The sequence below is a fragment of the Vidua macroura genome, chromosome 22 (assembly GCF_024509145.1).
Source record: "Vidua macroura isolate BioBank_ID:100142 chromosome 22, ASM2450914v1, whole genome shotgun sequence".
NCBI lineage: Eukaryota > Metazoa > Chordata > Aves > Passeriformes > Viduidae > Vidua > Vidua macroura.
The window spans coordinates 392,846-413,926 of NC_071592.1; the positions used below are offsets into that span (position 1 = coordinate 392,846).

The following is a 21,081-nucleotide window of genomic DNA, read 5'->3' on the forward strand; positions in this document are numbered from 1 at the left end:
TTTTTACGGAAAAGCTAGCCTCCACCCTCCAACACACAAATCTTAGATACCAAAGTAACCTCTGAACTGAATCTTAGGCATAGGCCATGGTTTTTGCTATCCATATACTGCCACAAGGGAAAACCTAACATCTTTAAGAACCAAATAAAAAAATCTGCAAAGGCTTAAGCAATATGGTTCTAATTTCTAGACAGAAGTTCCAGGTGCTTGAGATTTTACTGACTGTATAAAAAACAGTATTCACCTTTTCTTTTGGTTTCTGTTTCACAGGGAAAGTTGGACGGGGAGCAATTTTTTTCTGTTTGCTTTGTTCTGTGCCTAGGAAGGGGGGGAAAAATTATGAGTATTTCAAGTAACTAACAGCCACCTGTAGAGAAGAAAAGGGAAAAAAATCAGCTGGGTAATGTGCGATGAGTTTTAGAGCTTTTAGAACTTTTCCACCCTCTTCTGTGGCTGCACCTCCCCAGCTATGAGCAGTTACTTTGAGGCAAGACTAGTAGAGAAGTTTGCTCTGCACACAATCTGGAGCATTGTGGGTGCAAAGCCACAGAAATCCCAGAGCTGCCTAGCTGGTGACTGTTCACACTGCTCTGCACTACATACAATAGTGGACTATACTTTTGTAGTAAAATATTAGATCCTCCTGGTTTCACATTCAGAATGGGAAGTTGATAGACTTAACACTTGTGAAAATACACTTCAAGACTGCCACGACTATACAACTCAAGAGTCCCAACCAGGATAGCCATCTTTCTCCCTGCCCTAACATACACTGTGGCTCAATAAAAACGAAGTCAGTTCTAAGCAAAATTTCCAAAATAATCTGCTGAGATTTCAACACATCATAAAGCATTCATTGGGTTTAAAATGCACCAGCTTTTAGCAGTATTGTTACTGAACATGACTCAAGTGTATTGAGGATAAATAGTCCCATTTACCTATTTCTGGCTGGGGAGTCTGCTTTTTCTTGGGTTCAGAAGTGCTAAGTTTAGGTGCTTCTTTTTTCAAAGGTCCTGAGCTTGGTGGCTGAGGAGGAGGGAGCTGGAATGACTGGGACATCTGCTTGCCAGTCTTTCTGGTACCAGATGCAGGGACCTGTTTGGGCTCTGACACAGGAACGGAGGAATTTCCATCCTCATGCTTTTCCTCAACAGGCTTACGGGGAGGCTCACTGCTCTTCTTCCCAGAATTGTCTTCTCTTGGTACAACAGCCTGAGGAGCTTGTTTCTGTCCAGAGTCCAATTGGTTTTTTCCAGAATGGCTTTCTTTCTTCTCATTTGTCTTGGATTTCTTCTCCTTCTTTTTTGCAGCTAAGAAAAAGAAGCACAGATAAAGCAACACAAACAAAATAGTGTGACTTCAAATAAATTGCTGCTCTCTTAAAACAAGGATACAGACACTTTGATTCAGAACTTTGTCATTCTGTCATACCAAAGAAAAAACTGTACTCAAAAAATAAACTTGGCTTCTACTTCAATCCACATTCTCTCACACCCAGGGCCCCTATTTTGCAACAGCAATAAGTGACACCCTCCTGCAGTAACACAGATTCAGAGCTGAGGGCAGACTTTGTGAGGAAGGAAAAGGAAGTGAAAGGAAGGAAACAAACCAGTCCACTCAGCACCAGTCCAGTGCTGAAAGACACTGGCATGTACAATGTCTGTCAGTACTCACATCTCTCCTGCCCCTTGCACCTGCCACCAACAGTGCAGGCAGGTTGGCTCCCAGCAGAATAACCTTTATAAGCTCAGTGTAGCTAAAACACCACCACAGAGAGCAAAACCTATGAAAAGAAAAACTTCTGTCTTGTCCTATACTCAAGGCCAATCTTTTAGCCTACCTTTAGCTTGCTTCTGGAGATAAGCTTTTGAAGGCATCCACTGTAGATTCTGACATTTTCTCATTCTAAAAAGAAAGGACATGTCATGAAATCAGAACAAAGATGCAGACATTAAGAGGACAGTCTGTAAATATTCAACATCAAAACCTGAAAATAACATTATCAATACATACACTACTTTTGTTCAGACAAAACCAAGTACTCTTGGTATGAGACTGGATTAGGGGACCAAGACTTTTGCTAACTTTATTCAACTTTATTCCCTATTTGTCTTATTCTTGGCATAAAATGTCTTCTGTAGACTGGGCCAGGCTTTGTTTCTGCCTCCATTCCTGTAGCAGGGCTCATGGCTCTGAAACCCAGCCCAAAGCCTGGGCAAAGCTGCTGAGAGCAAGACTCCTTCCAGTCTGCAGAATGTTCTCACACAGCAATTCTCACAGCAAGGCTTATAAATAGCTCTTATACCACAACAATCTACTGGTGCCACTTTAGCTGGTGCCTTTTCAGACAGTTTATCTAGTTCTGGTAAAATCAATTTAATACCACAATTTAAAAAGTACAAGGTTCAGTCTAAGTGATATGTATAAAAAATGACAGAAGAAATCATGGAAGAGTGGTATTTCTTCATGATATCCAGAGACACCTTTGATCAAGGCTTAGGATCCAGAGATCCTTACCCTAACCCATTGATATACAAAGTATATATAAGCTAAATAAACACCAGCTTGAAAACACAAGCTCTTCATGAATGCAGTCTAGGAGAATAAGAGATAAATATTTATGTGCATATTGCCTTCCTTGCAAAATCCTGTACTGCTTGACAAAAGCCACAGATCTTACACCAAACAATCCCCAGTACTCTGCCACTTCCATCAAACTGAGCAGAATAAACTAGAAGTGAACTCCAGAGAAAGAGTTCCTAACTACTGCACCTTGAATTGTGGTCTTGACTCTCCAGCTGTTTACAGCCCCTTGCTTTGATCAAGCTTCAGACCAGGTCAAAGCTCAGTCCAAGCCCATGACACAGGGCAAATCTGCTGTTCCTGGCCCAGAGCGTGGGTACGCTTATCCTGCTCAGAGCAGGGATTAGCTCAACAATTTCTCAGACACACTTACTTGCAGCACTGCTTCTTTATATTGCGCCCACCAAACTTGGGTTTGTCTAGACAGTTAGTGCAGACCCCACAGTCCTCTGGAACCTGACAGCCCGAACACTGCCCGCAGCGCCTGGAGCGCCGGCCCTTCTTCACCGGAGGCTCTTGCTGTGCCTTGTTCCTGGTGACCGGCTTAATGGGCTTGATAGGTGGAGCAACAGGTTCAGCCTCTTCTGAGCCAGCTATCGATGACTTATCTACCAAAAGAACATTTCTAATGTGAATTTTCTGATGTCAAAGAATGATTCAGGAGTGTCTAATTTAGCCCATGAAGCCTAAGTTCATCTGCAGAGCCACAGAGATGCATGAGATTGTGTGCATACACATGTGTACACATGCGTGCACATGTGTATGCACACACACTCCTTGGCAGAGCACGGGTTTGGTGCAAAACACACATATTTAACACAATTCCTAATAGCTTAAAGGATTAACCCTGCTCGAGTGGCACTGTAACACAGAGCCCAGAGCTCTTTAACTTACTTTCCCTTGTTAATCACTTGAAGTCCTCATTTAAAGCAGACAACAGAAGCTGAGTTTGTATGAACCCACAGATGAAAACCAGAAATCCTAACTCACCATCATTCCCCATGGAAGACAGTATCTTCTCCCGCTCTTCCCATGGTAAGGCACTCAGAGTGGGCATGTCATCAGGAAACACTGCTCGCTTGCGGCCCAGTGCAACAGCTGCTCTCCTGCAAACGTGTTTTATTCGTGGTCCTCGGACTGACGTTTCTGATGAATCACTCTCTTGCCCCTAGATTTCAGAACATGAGAGCAGACAGTATTCCTAAGAAAGTTACCGAAATGAGACTGAGAAACATGCAATAGAGACTTCTAAGCAAATTGTATCTTAGCTTGCAGATTGTAAGAATCGGGATAAAAACAGACTTGGTCTTCTAAGCCTCAGTTATACAAGAAAGGATAAATGCAAGAGAACAAGAGTTTTGACTCAACTGGAATTACAAGGTAAGTCTCCATCCACTACTGGATGAAGCCACATTATCAAGGCACTGACATTAAAAAAAAATAAATCAGAGTTCACTGGGATTGGAGCAGCACTTGGTGCTGATTGATCCAGCAGAGGCCAGTAGTAGATGAGGTTGTTTGAGAGCTTTGCAGTTGCTGATGTTTCAGATGAGGGACTTGGGTTTACTGAGAGGCTAAACAAATTGAGCATTTTAGTGCAATTTTCCATGTTTTGGTAAGATTCTGGAATACCTCCCACTGAAAGAACTATCCCAAATAACCAACTGTGAGAATCTGGGCTTCTGCTACACCAGGCCAGTCATACAGGTGCATGGGCATCTTCATTTCAGAAACAAACAGCTGGAGGCTTCTCTATTTGAAATACGTACTGGTGATTTTCAACACTAGTGCTGTTACAAAAAGTAAAAGTTTAAATAAGAAGTATTCCCTGAAAACATATCTCACCTCCCTTTCTGGCAGGTAAAGAGGACTGCAGAAAAGGGTGGTTTTGGGGTGGGGAAGAGGGAAAAGAGCAAAGTGGCAGGAAGCAGTTCCCCAAATCAGATGCAAAATTCCAATGGATCTTCCTCCCTCCTATAAGTGAGAGATCACTGCATAAAGTTAAAAAATAGGAAGATCAAGAAACAACTTTCCTTCAGAAGCCAACTTTATGCTCAATGTGGCCCCCCAAGAAACCTCGAGGCCAAGAAAGACACTGCATTTTGCTGGAACTGCACTTTTCAGAGTGAGTACTACTCTAGATAATTGCTTTGCTCAGATTTGTTCAGAGAAACCCAATAAGCAGCTATGCTGTACTGGTCTCCAAAATGCATGCAGCTCCCCTCTGAGCTGACTACACAGCAGCTCCCTCTTCCCCTCAGCTTCTGCCCAGGGCTTCTTGTTTTTGGGTCGTTTGCCATCTGTTGCACTAACAGCTGCCTAACTTGGCACATTAATTCTCCATGCTCAGTATACAAAAGCTATTTGTGACTTTCAGACAAGTTCAAAGTAAGATGCACTCTAGCAAAAAACCAACTTGGAAAAAGGAGTACCTGTGCTTTTGGCTGATCTGCTTGTTTGAGAGACTTGCTCTTCTCAATCTTGTACAGCTGGGCTTTTGCCTTTTTCAGAAGACTGGCTACCCTCTTGTCAGTCATTGGCAGTTTGTCTGCTTGAGCCAACATAGAACTGATGGAGGAAGCAGAATGTTTAACAGTGCTTGATGAAGGAGCAGGAAGACGCAGAGCTTTTTCCTTCTCCAAAGATGGCACAGTGGGGCTGAGGTCTAGGTCTGATTTGTCCAGCCCCCCTCTACCTTTCTTGGATGTTTTGGTTTTGACAGCTGTCGTATCTGCCAGAGCAGCAGTGGAAACTTCTGCTGTGGGATCTACTGCTGTAGACTTCTTCCGCCCGGCAGGTTTTTTGGCAGATGATGATGCTGCAGCGTCTTCACTGACTTTTTCTTTGGGCATTTTACCTACAGGAAACAAAGCAGTGCTACTCTGTATTTCTGACCCTTTTCTCCTTTTCTCTTTCTTCGACTCCCGTTTGTTCTCTTTTTCTCTCTCTCTGTCTTTCTCTCTGCTCTTGTCCTTCTCCAGGCCTTTGTCAGCATCTTTATCTTTGGAGAGCTCTTCTGCTGCCCTGTCCTTGTTTTTGCCTCTCTCTGTCTGGGGACTTGATGTGAACCAGGGGAAAAGAGGAGTAGGGCTACCAGATGAGAAAGGCTCTGCTGGAGCACTCGTCTGCTTTCTTGGTCTCTGGCTTCTTTCTGCCGATTCCCCAGACTGCGATAGGGAATGGGAGGGAAAAGTAAAAGTTGAATTTAAGGCACTAGTGGCAAGAGAACTAACTGAAATACTAGTTAATGAGGAAGAGACAGAAGACTGTGGGGTGAGAGTTGTCAGGTCAGAGGTACTAAGCCTTCCGCTCCTCGTCCTCATGGAGTGTGAAGGAGATCTGGGTTCTGATCGGATGGGGCTGAACGCTTTCCTCTTCCGTCGCCGGGACGACGTGCCGGTGGCAGAGGTCCCTGTGGTGGCGCGACCGACTGACGAGGGCAAGGTTACAGACTCGAAGATCCGGGAGTGGGCCTCACTTGGTGTGAACCGTGGCGCTCGCAGCAGAGGACTTCTCTTGTGCATATCAAACCTGGCTCCAGAGTGAAGTGAAAAGAGACGTGTGGGAGCTGTCGCACCTGGTGTGGAGAAGCCAGATGCAAAGCCAACGTCCTCCGGTGTTAGCGGCGGGGGTCTGAAGTTATCAAATATCGGTTTGCGGATAAGACCCTCTTTGGCATATTTTGCTGATGAGAAGTACTGTGGCTCTGACCTGGAATGTTTCAGGGAGGTCCACCTAAATGTTGGCTCTCGCAGAATTGACTTTCGTTTCTCTTGCATCGGCGCGGCAGAAGCAGGAAGAAAGGGTGAGGCTAACGGTATGGTTGGAGGCATAAGCCAAGGGGTATGGTCTGAGATGCTTGAAGCAGGCTGCAGTGGTGGGGGGGGGAGTGAGCAAAGGGGGAGGAGGAGAGGAGGAGGACTGCTGCTGTGGCATGCTTGGTAAGGCTGACAGCTTTTTTGCAGTCCTCTGGCCAAAACTTCTTTCTGTTATTGAAAACCTTCTATTTCTCCCATCACTGTTATCGTTTTCAGGGGACTGAGAAACAGGCAGGGGAGTGTGAACTTCCGGAGTATTGCTTCGCTCCTCAGAAAGCATCTGCATCTCCTCAGAAGCCTGGGAGTCTGTAGATGTATCCACGCTGGGGCTGCTGGACCGTGAGGAATCTGAAGACATCTGAGATGAATGTTGAGAAGCGGCGCTGGACTTTTCACTGGAGCCACAAGATGTAGTGCTGAACCTGCTGTTTGGTGTGGATTCTAGTCTGGATATTTTAATAGGAGGATCGTAGTCTTCATCCTCAATAAATCGTTTGGGTGTTTTGATAATCCGTGATGAGATTGCACTCACAACTGGCATGATGAACTGTCGAATATTTTTGAGCTGGGTTCTCCCCTTCCTGCCCTGCAGTTTGGCTGCTTCTTTCTCAATCTTTTTCTGTGCTCCCTTTTTAGCCCTCTGCAAGAGTTGCTTAGCAATCGCGGCATCCGTCCTTTTGGTGGAAGGTATAATCCTAACAGGCTTAATCCTGCGTGGACTCTGTCTGACAGCAGCCTTCTCTTCCTTCGTGAGAGGTGGTGTGCCATCCTTTTCTTTGCGAATCCTCTGGGGCTTCTCCAGCTGTGAGTTTATGACTAAAGTTGAGGAAGTCTTTAAACGCTCAGAGGATGGTGGCCTGCCTCTCCTGCGCACAATCTGAACGCTCTTCCTACCAATCTGAAGTTTTGCCCCAGGCTTAAATTTAGATTTCAGTGGGGAAAGCTTACTAGTTCTTAACTTCTTGATTTTAGTTGCTTGCTGAAATGTAGTGGATGGTGATCTTTTGATTTTTTTCAGACTCTCTTTTTCTTCTTTGCTACCCTTCTGAATGTCCGAGGTGTCCTTCTCCTGTGACAATTTGAACTTCACACTTGTAAGTGCTGGAGGTCTTCCTCGTCTTTTTTCCCCATTCTTTGACTCCTTCTTCTTTACTTTCTCCATGGATGTGGTTTCAGACTTACTTGAAGGGGAACACACTGATGAAGAGTCTGACAGTACAGCTGAACTTCGGTCAGAACTGCTCCGGGGCCTCCCGCGAGGTTTCCGTGGACTAGATTTAACTGAGGGAAACAGAGAATGCAGGGAACATATTAAATTTCTCCAAGTGTGGGATGAGCATTACCCAAGTCACACAAGTATTTACTCAGTATCATTCATGCTGCCCATATATTGCCAAAACATTTCAGATAATCAACAAATAAAAATAGTTTTAGCACTACACGTAGAGAATACCTTCCCAACAAACGTCTCTTCCCACATAAAATACCACGCAGATGACTTGTTTAAAAATGCAAGCTAGTCTTTTCCCAACAATTATATATGCAACTGCACACACCCAGTACCAACCTCATGCTGGGAGGGAGCAATAATTCTAAAGGGCACATGCTACCTTTTAAACACATGAATTTTTACGTATTTTTTTAAGCAGCTCACAGCCAGTTAAAAGAAAAAGAAATCCTTCCTTTCGAGTGCCATCCATCTGCACTGCTAAGGGAGAGGTCAAGAGAGCAAGAACAACCTACACAAGGCTGATACAAGACAATTTACTAAAAACTGGCTTTAGCTTTGAAACACAGTTAATACTCAGCACTGACTTGGCCATCAAGCACAAGACTTGATTACCCACCTTGACCAATGCATTTCATTGCATTCTCACCAAGTCCAGCTATTTCAGTTCTGGATCTTCCCTTGCACTAGCAAGGAGCTCCACCACAGTTTGCTGCTGAAGCCAAGCTGAGCAGATGATTATGGTGGAAGAGCAGAGTGCTCCAGTGAGAGCATTTATTGACAACACAGGCAGTAATGAGTCTACTGAAAGATACTAAAATAGTCAAACCAGTTTCAGACCCTTACTCTTTAAATAGCTGCCTCTCCAGAACACTGACATGAGGTTTCAAATGCTGGTTTTATCAGTATAACTATTTTACTCAAACTTTCCCTGCTCCTTTACAGATCAGACAATAGAGAATCCTAAACTAACTGCATTGAATCTAAAGACTGGTGTGGCTTTTATGGTGGATGAGAGCTGATGGAACCAACAGGAGAGGCACAGCAAAATCATCACAAAAGAAAACAGCAATCACAAAAGTCAACACCCAATCCTGCAACTTCAACTTACCTGTGGGGGACCTGGTGGGACTTCGTACTTTGACTTCTTCATCTGAACCAAAACCTAAAAACTGTTCATCCTGCAATGAGAAAGCAGATGGAAGTTTGAGAACATGGATATTAATGCTGAAATGAACTCCACTGTGAATGAAGCACAAAAGGATTCTAGAGGATTTTCCTTCCCCAAAAAAGATACTGGCATTTGTTCTTCTAACAGAGAATTGCTAAAAAGGAAATACAACTTTTATATACACATACACAGCAACTACAGTTTACAACTACGGAACAATCAAAAAAAGTTACAGGAAAACAAACTACAAATATATACAGAAACAAACCCTTAATGCATAAAATCTGCTGCTCATATCAAACAACAAAGCTTTCCTCCTCTAAGCTATTATTTAAACCACCCTAAAGACACACTCCAGCAAATGAAGTGTTTCTGTGTATATTATTCTAGTACAAATGTAGCCCAACTTCCTGCAAACTTACGTAAATCCTCTCTTTTTAATTCCCTTCAGACTTGGTCTTAAGGAGAGATGAAAACCTGATTTCTGCTGTGAAGCTCTTTCCTCTGAAAGCGACATGAGGTGAAAGGCTTGCTGTCCACAGTGAGGCAGGTGTAGCAGGAGTCTGTAGGTGTCAATCCAGTTAATCTGCCACTCAAATGTGTGGCATCTTTTGAACATCTTTTTGTTTATATGTCATTACACCTTTCCTAATCCACTTTTACCTCAAGTATTTAGTTGGCCAGTCTTAACTTTCCTATGAACTTTGGAAACAGAGATGCCACTTGTTGTTTATCCTTTCAAAGTGCTGTGCAATGTGGCTACTACGCTTTAAGAAGGGCAGGCACTGCAAGAACAGTATCCTGCAAGTGAGAAGGGACAAGACTCTGAAAGAAGGTGGTGAGCTGCACAAAGAAGTAACACCATTTCTTTGTATTTTGCCTCATTCTTTTCACATGGAATTCCTACTTCTTCTAGTTACAGGGAAGATCAGGAAGGGCATCTCAATGAGTGACACCGCAGTCCAATAGACAAAAAGGAGCAAGGCTTTAGACCAAAGTATTTCTCAAGATCTTCTGCTGGAACAGGGGGTGGCCCTGCCCCTCCTCACATCCATGCTGCCTATCTGCGCTTTGCACTTGCAGCAGAGATGACAAGAAAACCAGAAAAAGCAATGATAAAGCAACATAAAAGAAATAAAATTATGCCAGAAGACATTGCTTCTGCCTGAGAGACCTTGCATCACACAGAACCCCTGAAGGCCAGTCCCAGAAAGGGAGAAGCTACTGCTTCCGAACTTCAGTCCTGCAGCACTGCAACTGAGCAAGAGCAGCTGCGGAGTGCCCAGCTGCCCACTCCAGCACTGCGGATCACGGAGCAGAGCCGACACGCCTGCCTGCCCCTGCCTGCCGCTCCGGAGCACGTGGGCTGCAGCAGGATGTAAACATCGCTCAGCGGGCAGCACTGCCTCCGTGGGCGTGCGCAGGGAAGGGGTCCCCAGCCCTGACAGACGGAGAAGCTGTCAGTGGAGACAGATGTGGGCTGAAACCCAGAGAAAGCACAGAGAAATAACAAATACCTAAGAACAGTCAGGTTTAGAAACGTTGAGGGATCAGCTGCTCACCCTGTGCGATTTCCTGACTTGCACTGGCCTCCAAGTTCCTGTGGCTGCTACAGATCTTTTCTTCATTTTGTTATTCTGGGTCCTAAAGTCATTATTATTTTATCTCTGGCTACTTGCCATATTTTTGACAATCACCTGTCAATCCATGATTACAACTTGCATTATTTTCAAACTGATATCTGTTATCTTACTTTCACAATGTAAGATAAAGTAATGTTTCCAACATTAATACTGGCTAAATAAAATGTAATGTTTCCAACATTAATACTGGTTTTGGCCAATAGCCTGGGAATTATAATTTTTTCCATTTCTTACCAACCAGTCACCAGAAGCATCTACAGCAAAAAGGCTCCTTCCCCAAAACAATCACTTTCGCTTCATTTACAACCACAAGTAGTATGACCAATATGTTGCTTGTGCTTGTGCGTTCGGTGACATCCCTGAGTGTCTTGGTGACCTCGAATGGTCGCTATCACTACCTGAGAAGGCAACCCTGTGACCTGTCAGAGAAGATGAAGAAAGCCACTAAGTATCACTCAGCATTTGCCAGGCTAAACCATTCAGTTGGCCATCACATGCCAAAATGCAGCTTTGAGGCAAACTAGGCAGGAACAGCCTCCCTCCAGTTTTTCAGAAATGTCATGACAGATGGAGAGTGATTAAAAACCATTAAGATTTTGAACATGTCCTCATTTACCTGAAAAAGAATAATGCAATGCAAAAAAGGCCACTCAGGACTATCAATTAAAGGATGAGGGAAGGCTTGCCTTGTGTCAGACATGAAGACTAACCAAGCAGGCATGGGATAATCTCTGTCTGGGCAGCACGTACATTTCCCATTCAAACATTACACTATCCCAACTGGGTTCAACTTCAGAGTTACGTGCAGATAAAGAATGACTTTTCCTGAAGTAACCCAGCTACTAAAGAACAGAGAAGTTGCAAGCAAATGTCTATCACAATGCTCTTGAACAATATTACTTTTCAAAGAATTTCCAGTTAAAGATCTCACAGGAAAATCCACCTTCAAAGGAGAAACTATCCTGCAGGCACTAACTGATGTTCTGATCTCTGTCTGAGGAATAACAGTATAAACCATACCACTATGGATCTGTGAAGTTGCATGAGCCTCTAAACCAGCAATGCAGCCACTCCAATCATCACCTGAAAAAGTTTATTTTACAATAGAGTCACCTGACCAATGCTGTGCTTCCCATTCCCCATCCTGGGTTTGGCCCAAGTTAGACAGCACCTCACTTTCTTGGAAAGGGATAAGCTATTTTTAGAAGCTCATTCAGATGCCTGCTTAGTGACTGCAGCACAACATCTACCAGACTCCTCTGCTTTCAGCAGAGTAAACATCCTTGGAGGTTGGCAGGTAGTAACCCTGAGACAAACACCGGGTGTTGGGAGCAGAGCGGATTCCGCTGGGAGTTCAGGGAGATGCTTCCCAAGCCATTACTTGAGATGCAACTTCAATAATAAACAGCTGAGCACTTGGGGTGATCTTGTGCACCAACTCAGAGGAGGGAACATTCATCCTTCCATTGTTTAATTCAACTAAAGCTTTGACCAGGAGTGATGCACAGACTTTGCTGGGGCTTCACCTCAGAGTGGCACCAACCTACAGAGAATGTCTTGAGATCCCAGAACAGCTCTTGGCCTGGTCACCTCCACATGAAAACCCCCAAACTACGCCTCTGCAGCGGTACCCTCGGGCATCACCCATGGCAATACAACGATGATTAGGGCTGCAGCTACCAGAGTCCAGTTTATTTTAGAATTAGAAAGAATATATTGCTCTTTATGGGGCTGAGGCTCAGGGTGGGTCTATCACAAGTGTGTTACTGAGAATACAGATCTGTTTTGCCAGAGTCCTGGTTCCAACCCAGATGAGAACTTCTCATTTATGCTTTCCAATCTGAATACAGAGGAATGCTTATTAGAACACCTGAAACACTCTCATTCTTTCAATAATACCACTTCCAAGGAAGAGGGTCAGTCAAACCACTGCCTAGAAAGACGAAGCTTGCAGATGGTGGGAGAAAAGCCCCACAGTTGCTGTATGGATGCAAAAAAAAATTCTTTTGTGGTGGTAAACTCATCTTTCGCTCTTAAACATGTATTCCTAAAGAAACAGTACTAAAGTCAAACTATGCTCTGTAGCTCAGTTTGGGGTGAACAGCTAACCCTGCTCTGGGAATTTTGTGGTATCCCTGAGAAGTGACGAACCACTGACTTGAAGAGTTACCTGTTTCCTCCAACACAGTGCTGTGAAAGCTGCAGTTCAGCACTTGGGTGCCAATACAGAAGTGCATGGTCAAGCACTGTCACAAGTCTGTCCCAGGTGCTTTCCAGCTGAAGGAAGTGCAATGTCCAAAAGCCCCTGGAACAAACTCACCAGTGCACGGCTGCTGTTCTGAAATTGCCTTACCTGCCCCACTGCTGGTGCCAGTGAGATGAGCCACATCGCCTTTCATTTGAAAAATTTCCCAAATTCCTAACAAACTTCCCAAAACTGCTCCTCTGAGGGTTTGGAGCACTGAACAAAGCCGACCAAATCACAAAAACAGAAACATACTTTTATTTTCACACATCTGACAAAGCAGCACCCAAATATTCAGGAAGGGAAAGTGCATGAAGGAGCCTCCATCTCTTGGGCCATGATCTGCATCATCCTCACTCCCACATGTCTCTTGTCAGACATCAATACCTACAGCAGTCCCCTCCTCATGTGTGTGCAGTGACCACCCTACCCGTGACAGGAAAGGCTCTGCACCCCCAACTCACACATTAAACACTCGAGCAGTCTGACAGCGACCATTCAACCTAACACTACGTGAGGAAATTCTGAGGCAAACAGAAGAAATTAATCTGTACTTCTAGCTCAGGAATGACCCTGGCGGCAGTAGGGAAGCTAATCCTTACCCCCAGGACATGGATCTAGTACCAAACATTCCAGGCACTGGCGAACATCCACAACTCCAACATTCACCTCATAAAACATTATGCCCCAGGTATAATCACGGAAGTGCTACCAGGGACACCACCATCACCACCACATCCAACTGCCAAACTTGAGCTTCTGCAACTTTCATCCAATACAGATTTATGGAGGTAACTGTCAGCATGCACCCAGCACACTCTCAACTTTTATGTCCCAAAGCTTCAATCCGCTTTCACAGATGGGCAAGAAGCTCTAAACTGACAGGCAGAGCAGATATTTAACAACTATGTTTATGCTTCTTTTACACCAAATATTGACATAATAAACCAAGAAAATGCAACCATATTTTTCTTGTTCCTACAGTGCCACTCACACCAAGCTGAAAGGTTAATACACAGTACAAATGCTACTGCTCAACCAGTTACAGCTTCACTGTGCAAAAAGTCCCCCAGCAATTCTTGTGGTGTTAAAATTGAGTATCAGAATGTGGCTCCTTTAACGTGAGCTGGTTTCAAGATAACTCAGTGCAACACTGAGCTGCAGCAGAAGACAAGGCTTTGTACAAAGTGACCTGAATCTGAAGAGAATGCCCTGACACCCCAGAATTCAGGTATCTTTTAAATGAGAAATGCAGTTTGCTATGTACTATGAAACTGTCAAGGAGACAAGGGAAAGACTGCGTCTAATACTTGTTCAGGACATTACTCCTGCATCTAACTTGGTGGCAATACCCAATTTCAACAGGTACCTACACAAGTGCAGACAAGAATGAGGCAGAAAAAAATAAGCATGCGGAGCAGAACTTGTAAATAAAAAGGTAACACAGCTTCTTCCTCTGATTGCCACTGGCTCCTGACCTCAAAACAACTGCCAGAGTTTATTCCTGATGAGGAATAATGGCAGCTTGGTTGAAGACTGTAACTGGCTTGGCTCAGGAAGGACCCTCAACCTTGTGGAAAAGAACAGCATGAGCACCAGGCAGTTACTGAGAGGACATGGTGAGCCCTAATATGAAGGGGTCTTCTGGAAGCCCCCTTCTAGAAGAACACCTCCCCAGAGCAGCTACCACACGGGTACCAGAAACTGCACCGTTCTTGCACTGCGTACAGCTGCCCTCTCCTCTGGAGAGACCACAGGCAGCACCCATGTGCTGGCTTCCTACATGTGCCACAGCTCTTTTCACACCCTCAGCCCCAGCTCACAGAGAACTTGCACTGCAAGACAGAAAAGAAGCAGCCTCTGGTGACCGAAATCTTCACTAGGACTATGACGAGTGCACAAGTCACCAGCCAGGAGAACTATGTTCTTTGATGCAAAAATGTTTTGTGTTTTGAGCATCACCAAAGGAAAGGAGCCAGCTGGGTTAGTTAACTCAATCTGAATGCTTGTGAGGATCCTCTCTGAGTATGCCCAAGAGTACCAGCATGCTGCAAATCCAGAGTGAGGGGAAACATCTGGGGTCTGCCTCTGCCTGGCTCATGAGGGGTCAGGCAAAACTGAACCTACAAACACCGAGCCACAAATCAGTGTTTATCATTACTTTCTACTATATGCAATGTTATTAGAGAAAAGCTATTAGCAGCTAAGTAGAAAAGTGATGTAATAAGTAGAATTCTTAAAATCGAGGAGACCCTGTGTTAATCAGCTGCCATACCTACAATGCATTCAAGCTATTTTACTCTAAAGCAAAAATACCCTAAAGGCTAAACTCAAAAAGACATCTCAAAGATGTTTTAGGGCTTTTTTGAGATGCAAAAATATACTTGAAGACAACTGGAATTAAACAAACCACAGCCCAATGTCATCTTAGTAAAAAAAAAAAATAAAAGGAAAAGAAACAAAGCAACTTGCCTCCCCCCACATGAAAAACCTCCTGGGTTATTAACTCTGTGGTCAGCTTGGTTAGCCAGATCTCAAGTCATTTCTATCCCTGAACTAGCACTGGTGAGGTATTAACTGCCTCCCAGAGGACTCCATGAATTCCATCAAGCCATGTCTACTGCAAACAACAAAAAAGAGAAATATCCCGAAGTGATCCCTGAGATGATGGTGTTAATGAGAGCAGTGCGACTCACACCCCAAGGTCTGCACAGGTGAGGGCAGGAGTGTTCCCACGTTCAGCTCTGTTCCTGCAAACACAGCCCAGTTCCTCCAGCCAATCTACAGGCAAGGAACTCCTCCAGCTCAGCCATGAGCAAAGAGCTCCACTTTATGGCACCCAGTAGAAAATGCCAAAACCAGAAAGACACAAGAAAACTGTATTTTCATGTGTGTTTTAATGAACTCTGCTACGGCCAGTGATGGGAAAGGAAACCAACTGGTCTTTATGCAGACAAAATACAAAGATACATTCACCTACCCTACAGCTGACAACCTGCTTGGAGGAGACAGAGCTGGCCCTTCAAAAATCGGAAATAAAGCCCTTCTGGTACAAAAGACCCGGGGAATTCTCTTGCCGGCGCAAGGATGCCGCTAAGGAGTGATGCAAAACAACTGGGGGAAAGGAACGCTGCAGCTCGTAGTAACACACCCCCATCATGTCCTCCCTGTTCTGTCAATAGGTGGGTTGTTGTCGCACTCCCACTCCGGCTGCCTTAGAAAGGCTTAAAAAAAAAAAATGAAGGGAGGAAAAAGAGCAACTCCAAAAAAAAAAAAAAAAAAAGAAAAAAGAAAAAAAAGAAAAAAAGAAAAAAAGGAGCGCCAGCGCTCTTAGTACCGGCGAACGGCCTCTCGCAACGGGCCCGCCGCCCCAAGCTCCGCCTGGGGCATCCACAGCGGCGAAAGGGAGGAAGAGGAGGAGGAGGAGGAGGAGAAGGAGAAGGGGGAGGGCCGGTGCGCGACACCCACCGCCGGGCCCGCAGGAGGGGCCGGCAGCCCAGCCCCCTCGAGCCCCCGCGCCCGGGGAAGGACGCGTCACCCCGCCGAGCATCCTCGGCGCCGGGGCGCACCGGGAGGCCCCGGCCGCATCCATCCTACCTCGCTCCCGCCGGCGGGGCGTGCGCACCGCATCCCGCCCCGCCGCGGGCGCGGGAGCGGCGGGAGACGGATAATGGAGGCGGCGGCAGGGAGGACGCACCGGCGGCAAGTCGCGTGCGCGGGGAGGGACCGCGAGGGCGGCCGGACACGGACCGGCACCGGGTCCCGCCCGCCGGCTCCCGCCACCCCCCCACGGCCCCCCCCCGCCGCCGGGCGCGCCCTTTGTGCGGGGCGCGGGAGGTGTGTCCGGCGGCGGGCGGGCTGTGCGGCCAGGGACGGGTGGGTGCGCCCGGGTGTGTTCGGGCCGCCGCCGCCGGGGCGTCGGGGATGCTGCGCCCGGGACCCGCCCGCCCGCCGCGCCCCCCCGCCCCCGCCCCGCCGCCCCTCTCACCTCTCCGCTGCCCGCCTCGGTGCCGCAGGCCGCGCGGAACCGCCGCAGGTTGATGCCGATGGTGGCCGAGACCTGGAGCGCCGCGTCGAAGCCGGGACCGGCCGCGGCCGCGGGGCCGCCGGGGCCCGGCGCTGCCCCGCCTCCGCCGCTTCCCGCCGCCCCGCCGGAGCACGGGCCGCCGCGCTCGCCCTCGCCCGCCGTCGCCGGCGCCGCCGCAGGTTCGGCGGGCCGCAGGCTATGCACGGCCGGCACCCGTAGGCGGGACCCCCCCGGGCCCCGGCGGCCCCAGCCGCCGCTGCCGGGCCGGGCGGGGAAGCGCCACCGACCGCTGTGCGCCATCTTTACTGAGAGGCGACGAGCCAGAGAGCGGGGCCGGGCCGCACCCCGCGCCCTGCATAGCGCTTCGCCGGCCCGTGGAGGCGCTGCATAACAACGGGTGCCATGCAGGTTGTGGGGCTCCGCCATCCCGCCGCCCCGGCACATGAATAAGCCATGCTCGATGAGTGCCAGCCCGGCATAACGCTGGGCGATATGCAGGGCCCCAGGCCCGAGCCCCAGTGCAGCCCCCCGTCCTGGATAGCGCAGCCTCGCGCCGCCGCGGCCCCTCATAGCTCGCGGTGCCATACAGGCGCGGGGCTCCTCGCGAGCCAGCCCCGGAACCTGCCTGACGTGTCAGCGGGCCGCAGGCAGCCCTCATAACCGCGACGGCGATGCCGAGCGGGAGCAGCAGCCCCGCGCCCGGGACCGCGCATACGGCATAGGCGGTGCTGCCGACCCCCTGCATAACGCCGGGCCGTATGCGGGGCGCGGGGCGCGGCCCCGGGCCCGGCACGGCAGCGCCCGCGCTCCCCGCCGAGACCCTCCGCCGCTCGGCCCGGGACGAGCCGGTCCCTGCGGGGGGACCGCGGCCCCGAGCTGCGGTACCGAGGGCGGGCGGCTTCGCCCTACGCTCCCGGCCCCGGCTGTATCGTGCCTGCGGCCCCGCGCGCTGCCGGTGCCGCGTCCCGCTGGGTGCCACCCCCGCGAGGGAGGCGGCGGCGACAGCACCGGGCTGGCAACCCCGTCGAGCACAGCGCGGCGAGAACAGGGTTAACATCCAACAAGTGCCCACCGTATTCCGTGAGAACAGCACTGCGAGCACACGGATAAGATGTAAATCCCTCTGCTTGGGGACATAAAATAGCCATGTTCCCCCGAAGTTCATCAGCTGAGGGCAGGGAAGGAGGGAGGGGCGGGGGGGAGGCTGTCCCCGAGAGAGGCAGCCAGACACTGCTCTGGAGTTAGAGAGGACGGACAAGCTGCTGGAGCCCTTTTTGGGTCACATATCCTGCTTCTGCCTGGGGTTCTGCTGTGGGAGCGGGGCTGAGGGGGACTTCTCCCGAGGATTTCCCGGGAGGAGAACTAAAATTAGATGGTTTCTTCCTCTCTAGGGACAGGAGCCTTAGTGAGCTCTCCCATGCTTTATTAGTGAAGCTTAATCCCATCCTCCCACTGAAGCTTTTGCCAGGCCAGTGCTGGTGTGAGCTGCAGCCCCCTGAATGCCCACCAGACCCTGCTTTGAGAGGGGCACGTGCAGACAAGAACAAGTCAGAGAGGAGAGGCAGGTCTTGAAGCCAGATCAGACAGCCTTGCTCCCAGTGAGGTTCTCTTAGGTGCAGAATCCTTCCAGTCAAGCTCACCCATTACATCCCATATGTGATCTCCCTCTCCTTGAGGAATATATCCTGCAGAATCTCACAACAGGGCCTGGCCCATTCCCCTTGCTGGTCTCTCTACCTGCTGGCTGAAGGGTCTGTGATGACAGGAGCAAAAAGCTTGTGGGGAGGGGCAGTTTTGGGGGCCATCAGCCAGACCATTTGGCTGCAGCCCTGGTCAGGTTTGCTGGGGCTGAGCAATCACAAAACTCTCCGCAGCACCAGGAGGAGGGCCGTGCGAGGCAGGCACGGTGTCCTGGCCAGCCTGGTGGGAGAAGCAAGTGCAGGACACAGGCTGGGCAGGGGGCTGCAAGCACAGGTCCAGTCACTGCTCCTCTTGCAGACTCCCCCACAGAAGCCGGGAAGTTCACTGAGCCTCAGTTTTCCCATCTGCAGCATGGAAGTGACCTGTGACCAGCTGTGACCCAGAGCTGCTGGGACAGGAAGCCTTCTTTTTAACAAGAAAGAAGAAAAGGTTTCCATCCATGCCACGAACAACCTACTGCTTACCACATCTGGAGTGTGTGAGCTCACCTGCACTCCCTGTCAGCAGCACACCAGGCCTCCTGCCGGGATGGCCTGCTGAGAAGGTCAGTTCTGCTGCAGGGACAGCAAGTGGCATGCTACTGGCACAGTCACCCCAGAGACACCGGGGTCACTGAGGGCTGGGGGCCTGGAGGGTCACTGGTGTGCACAGCACAATGCCCAGAGGAGCAAAGGAGCAGCAGGACAACAACAGGATCAACAAGGAGCAATACTGACTAAAACCATCTTCTAAGACAGTAAAAACAGGCTGCTAGCTTCAGAGGGCTCCTACAAATTATTTTCTGAACATGTCAGAGCACAGGGCACTCGGCAGGTTTTGTAGAAAACCCTGCAAGAGCTGGCTGACAATGAGCAAGGTGGTAGAACCCCAGACAGCTCAACCTTTGGCCGGTGGGAGCTGAGGTGACACATGGAGCAAAGCCCTGCTTACTTGCACAGGCTTCCACTGCACCAGTCACACACCAAGCCACAAGAGCTACGTTCCCTATGCAATAAGCCACAGAAATTGCTTTTGATAGTGTAAAAAGTACTGGAATTTGCTTTTGGTTCCCACTAGCTGATGGGAACTGCATTCAGGAACAAAAGGAATGTTTCCCCTTTGCAGCCTCTGTTTGATTTTGGGGTTCTCAGACCTCCCCTTGGAGCCACAGTCGGGACACAGTGAGTGTCCCAGAACAAACACAGCTCTGGTGACCAAAAGTGATGTCACTAAAGCAGCTCTGGCACCCTTGGGCCTCGCCCTTAGACCCCTCTTGAGGAGCCATCCGTGCCAGCATTGCCCCCAGGACAGGCTGGCATCTGTCAGAGTACCAGACAAGGATGACAACAGCTTGATACAGGCTCCTAGTTTTATTGTGGCAGACCCCATTACAGACCCAGCACCGTGGCATTGCTGAGGGCAGGGTTCACACGTTGTACCCGATGATGCCGCCCTTGCCGATGATCTCCCCGATGTAAAACCACATCAGCACCTCCGTGGCCACCAGGCCATTCCTCAGTGCGTCCTGAAAGGAAAAAGCCACTGGTTAGATCCCACATCCCTCAACAGCTCCTCCCTCGCTCCCACTGCCACATCCATGCCCTCCAGCAGTTCTCAAGGCAAAAACCCAGAAGTGGAGCAGAGTGTTTGCTGTGTTTGGCTACCCCTCAACATGTCCCATCACAGAAACGTTCTACAACATTAAGTACACCGTCAGCTGTTGATTGTGGCTTTTTACAGCTCTTTCAAGGATCATTTCTTAGCCCACATACGGGAAACACACTAATTTCAAGGCCAACCGATGACACAGCTGATCCAGAAGGCTGGGCTCATTCAGCCACCTATGGGTTCTCCCTTCCCTGGGAGAAGAGGGGAACAATCACAGCCTGGTCCAGGCAGGGAAGAAGTAGAGCAAAGCCAATAAAATAAAACAAAACACTTTGAACTCTGGGCCCCTGAATTCCACGAGCTTCCCATGTCACTGACAACAGCTCCCACTGCTTCCCAAGGCAGGAGCAGAGCATTTCCTGGGTGGCTGGGAAGCTCCCGTTGGAGCTGTCCCTCGGCGCTGCCGCATCCCGCCCCGGCCGGTACCTTGACAGTGAGCTGCGCCAGGCGGCCGCTCTGGAAGGCCCGGACCAGGCCCTTCATGCTGTCGATGGCCCGCGGAATCTCGGCGGGGGTCGGCGGGGCCAGCTCCACCTTGGCGTAGTACCAGAACGTGGCCAAGCGCGGCTTCGAGTACGTCACGGCGGCTGCGGGAGTGGGACCGGAGCGGACGGTGTTTTCCCGGTGTTTTCCCAGCGGCGGGAGCCCGCCAGGCCTCCCCGGGCGCAGCCCCGCTGCCCTCAGCCCCGCTGCCCTCAGCCCGGCTGCCCTCAGCCCCGCTGCCCATCCCCTCCGCTCCCCTTGGCCCGCTGTCGCTCCCCTCATCTCAGCCCATCCGGTTCCCAGCCCGTTCCCCCGCGCTGCCCGGTGCCGTCCCTCACCGCCGATCAGCTCGGGCCCGCGCTGCACCAGCCGCTGCACCAGCCCCTGCGCGGCCTTGGCCATCGCTGCGCGCTCAATGTCACCGCCGCTGCCGCACCCGGCGTTCGCCGCGGGCAGCCCGCAGCGAGGACCCCGGGCCACGTGCGCGGGGCGGGGCCGGGCCGGGGCCGCGGGTTCGAGACCCGCGCCGGCCCCG

The 21,081-nt window shown here is 49.5% G+C and overlaps 2 protein-coding genes across 2 annotated transcripts in view; both read right to left on the bottom strand.

Moving 5' to 3' along the window:
• The window catches only part of KMT2A (lysine methyltransferase 2A), a 41,823-nt gene extending 24,808 nt beyond the window's left edge, over window positions 1-17,015 (bottom strand). The window contains 9 exon segments of the mRNA XM_053996845.1: window positions 245-318; window positions 939-1,310; window positions 1,841-1,905; window positions 2,957-3,191; window positions 3,574-3,751; window positions 5,016-6,470; window positions 6,472-7,682; window positions 8,741-8,810; window positions 16,677-17,015. Of these exon segments, the coding sequence (XP_053852820.1) occupies window positions 245-318; window positions 939-1,310; window positions 1,841-1,905; window positions 2,957-3,191; window positions 3,574-3,751; window positions 5,016-6,470; window positions 6,472-7,682; window positions 8,741-8,810; window positions 16,677-17,015 (3,999 nt within the window).
• A 2,731-nt stretch (window positions 17,016-19,746) lies between these two features.
• ATP5MG (ATP synthase membrane subunit g) lies at window positions 19,747-21,005 on the bottom strand. The gene is made up of 3 exons (XM_053996870.1): window positions 20,885-21,005; window positions 20,490-20,650; window positions 19,747-19,920 (listed from the first exon to the last, which is right to left on the bottom strand). The coding sequence occupies exons 1-3, from the start codon at window positions 20,946-20,948 to the stop codon at window positions 19,822-19,824; spliced, it is 324 nt and encodes a 107-aa protein (XP_053852845.1). The 5' UTR covers window positions 20,949-21,005; the 3' UTR covers window positions 19,747-19,821.
• Between the last annotated feature and the right edge of the window lie 76 nt (window positions 21,006-21,081).

What these genes read in the sequence shown, in the direction of transcription:
- ATP5MG (XM_053996870.1), bottom strand. Translation starts at nt 20,948, where the DNA reads ATGGCCAAGGCCGCGCAGGGGCTGGTGCAGCGGCTGGTGCAGCGCGGG. An exon ending in CGGGCCCGAGCTGATCGGCG is followed by an intron (nt 20,651 to 20,884) that starts GTGAGGGACGGC and finishes CCACTCCCGCAG; the next exon opens with CCGCCGTGACGTACTCGAAG. An exon ending in TGGCGCAGCTCACTGTCAAG is followed by an intron (nt 19,921 to 20,489) that starts GTACCGGCCGGG and finishes TTTTCCTTTCAG; the next exon opens with GACGCACTGAGGAATGGCCT.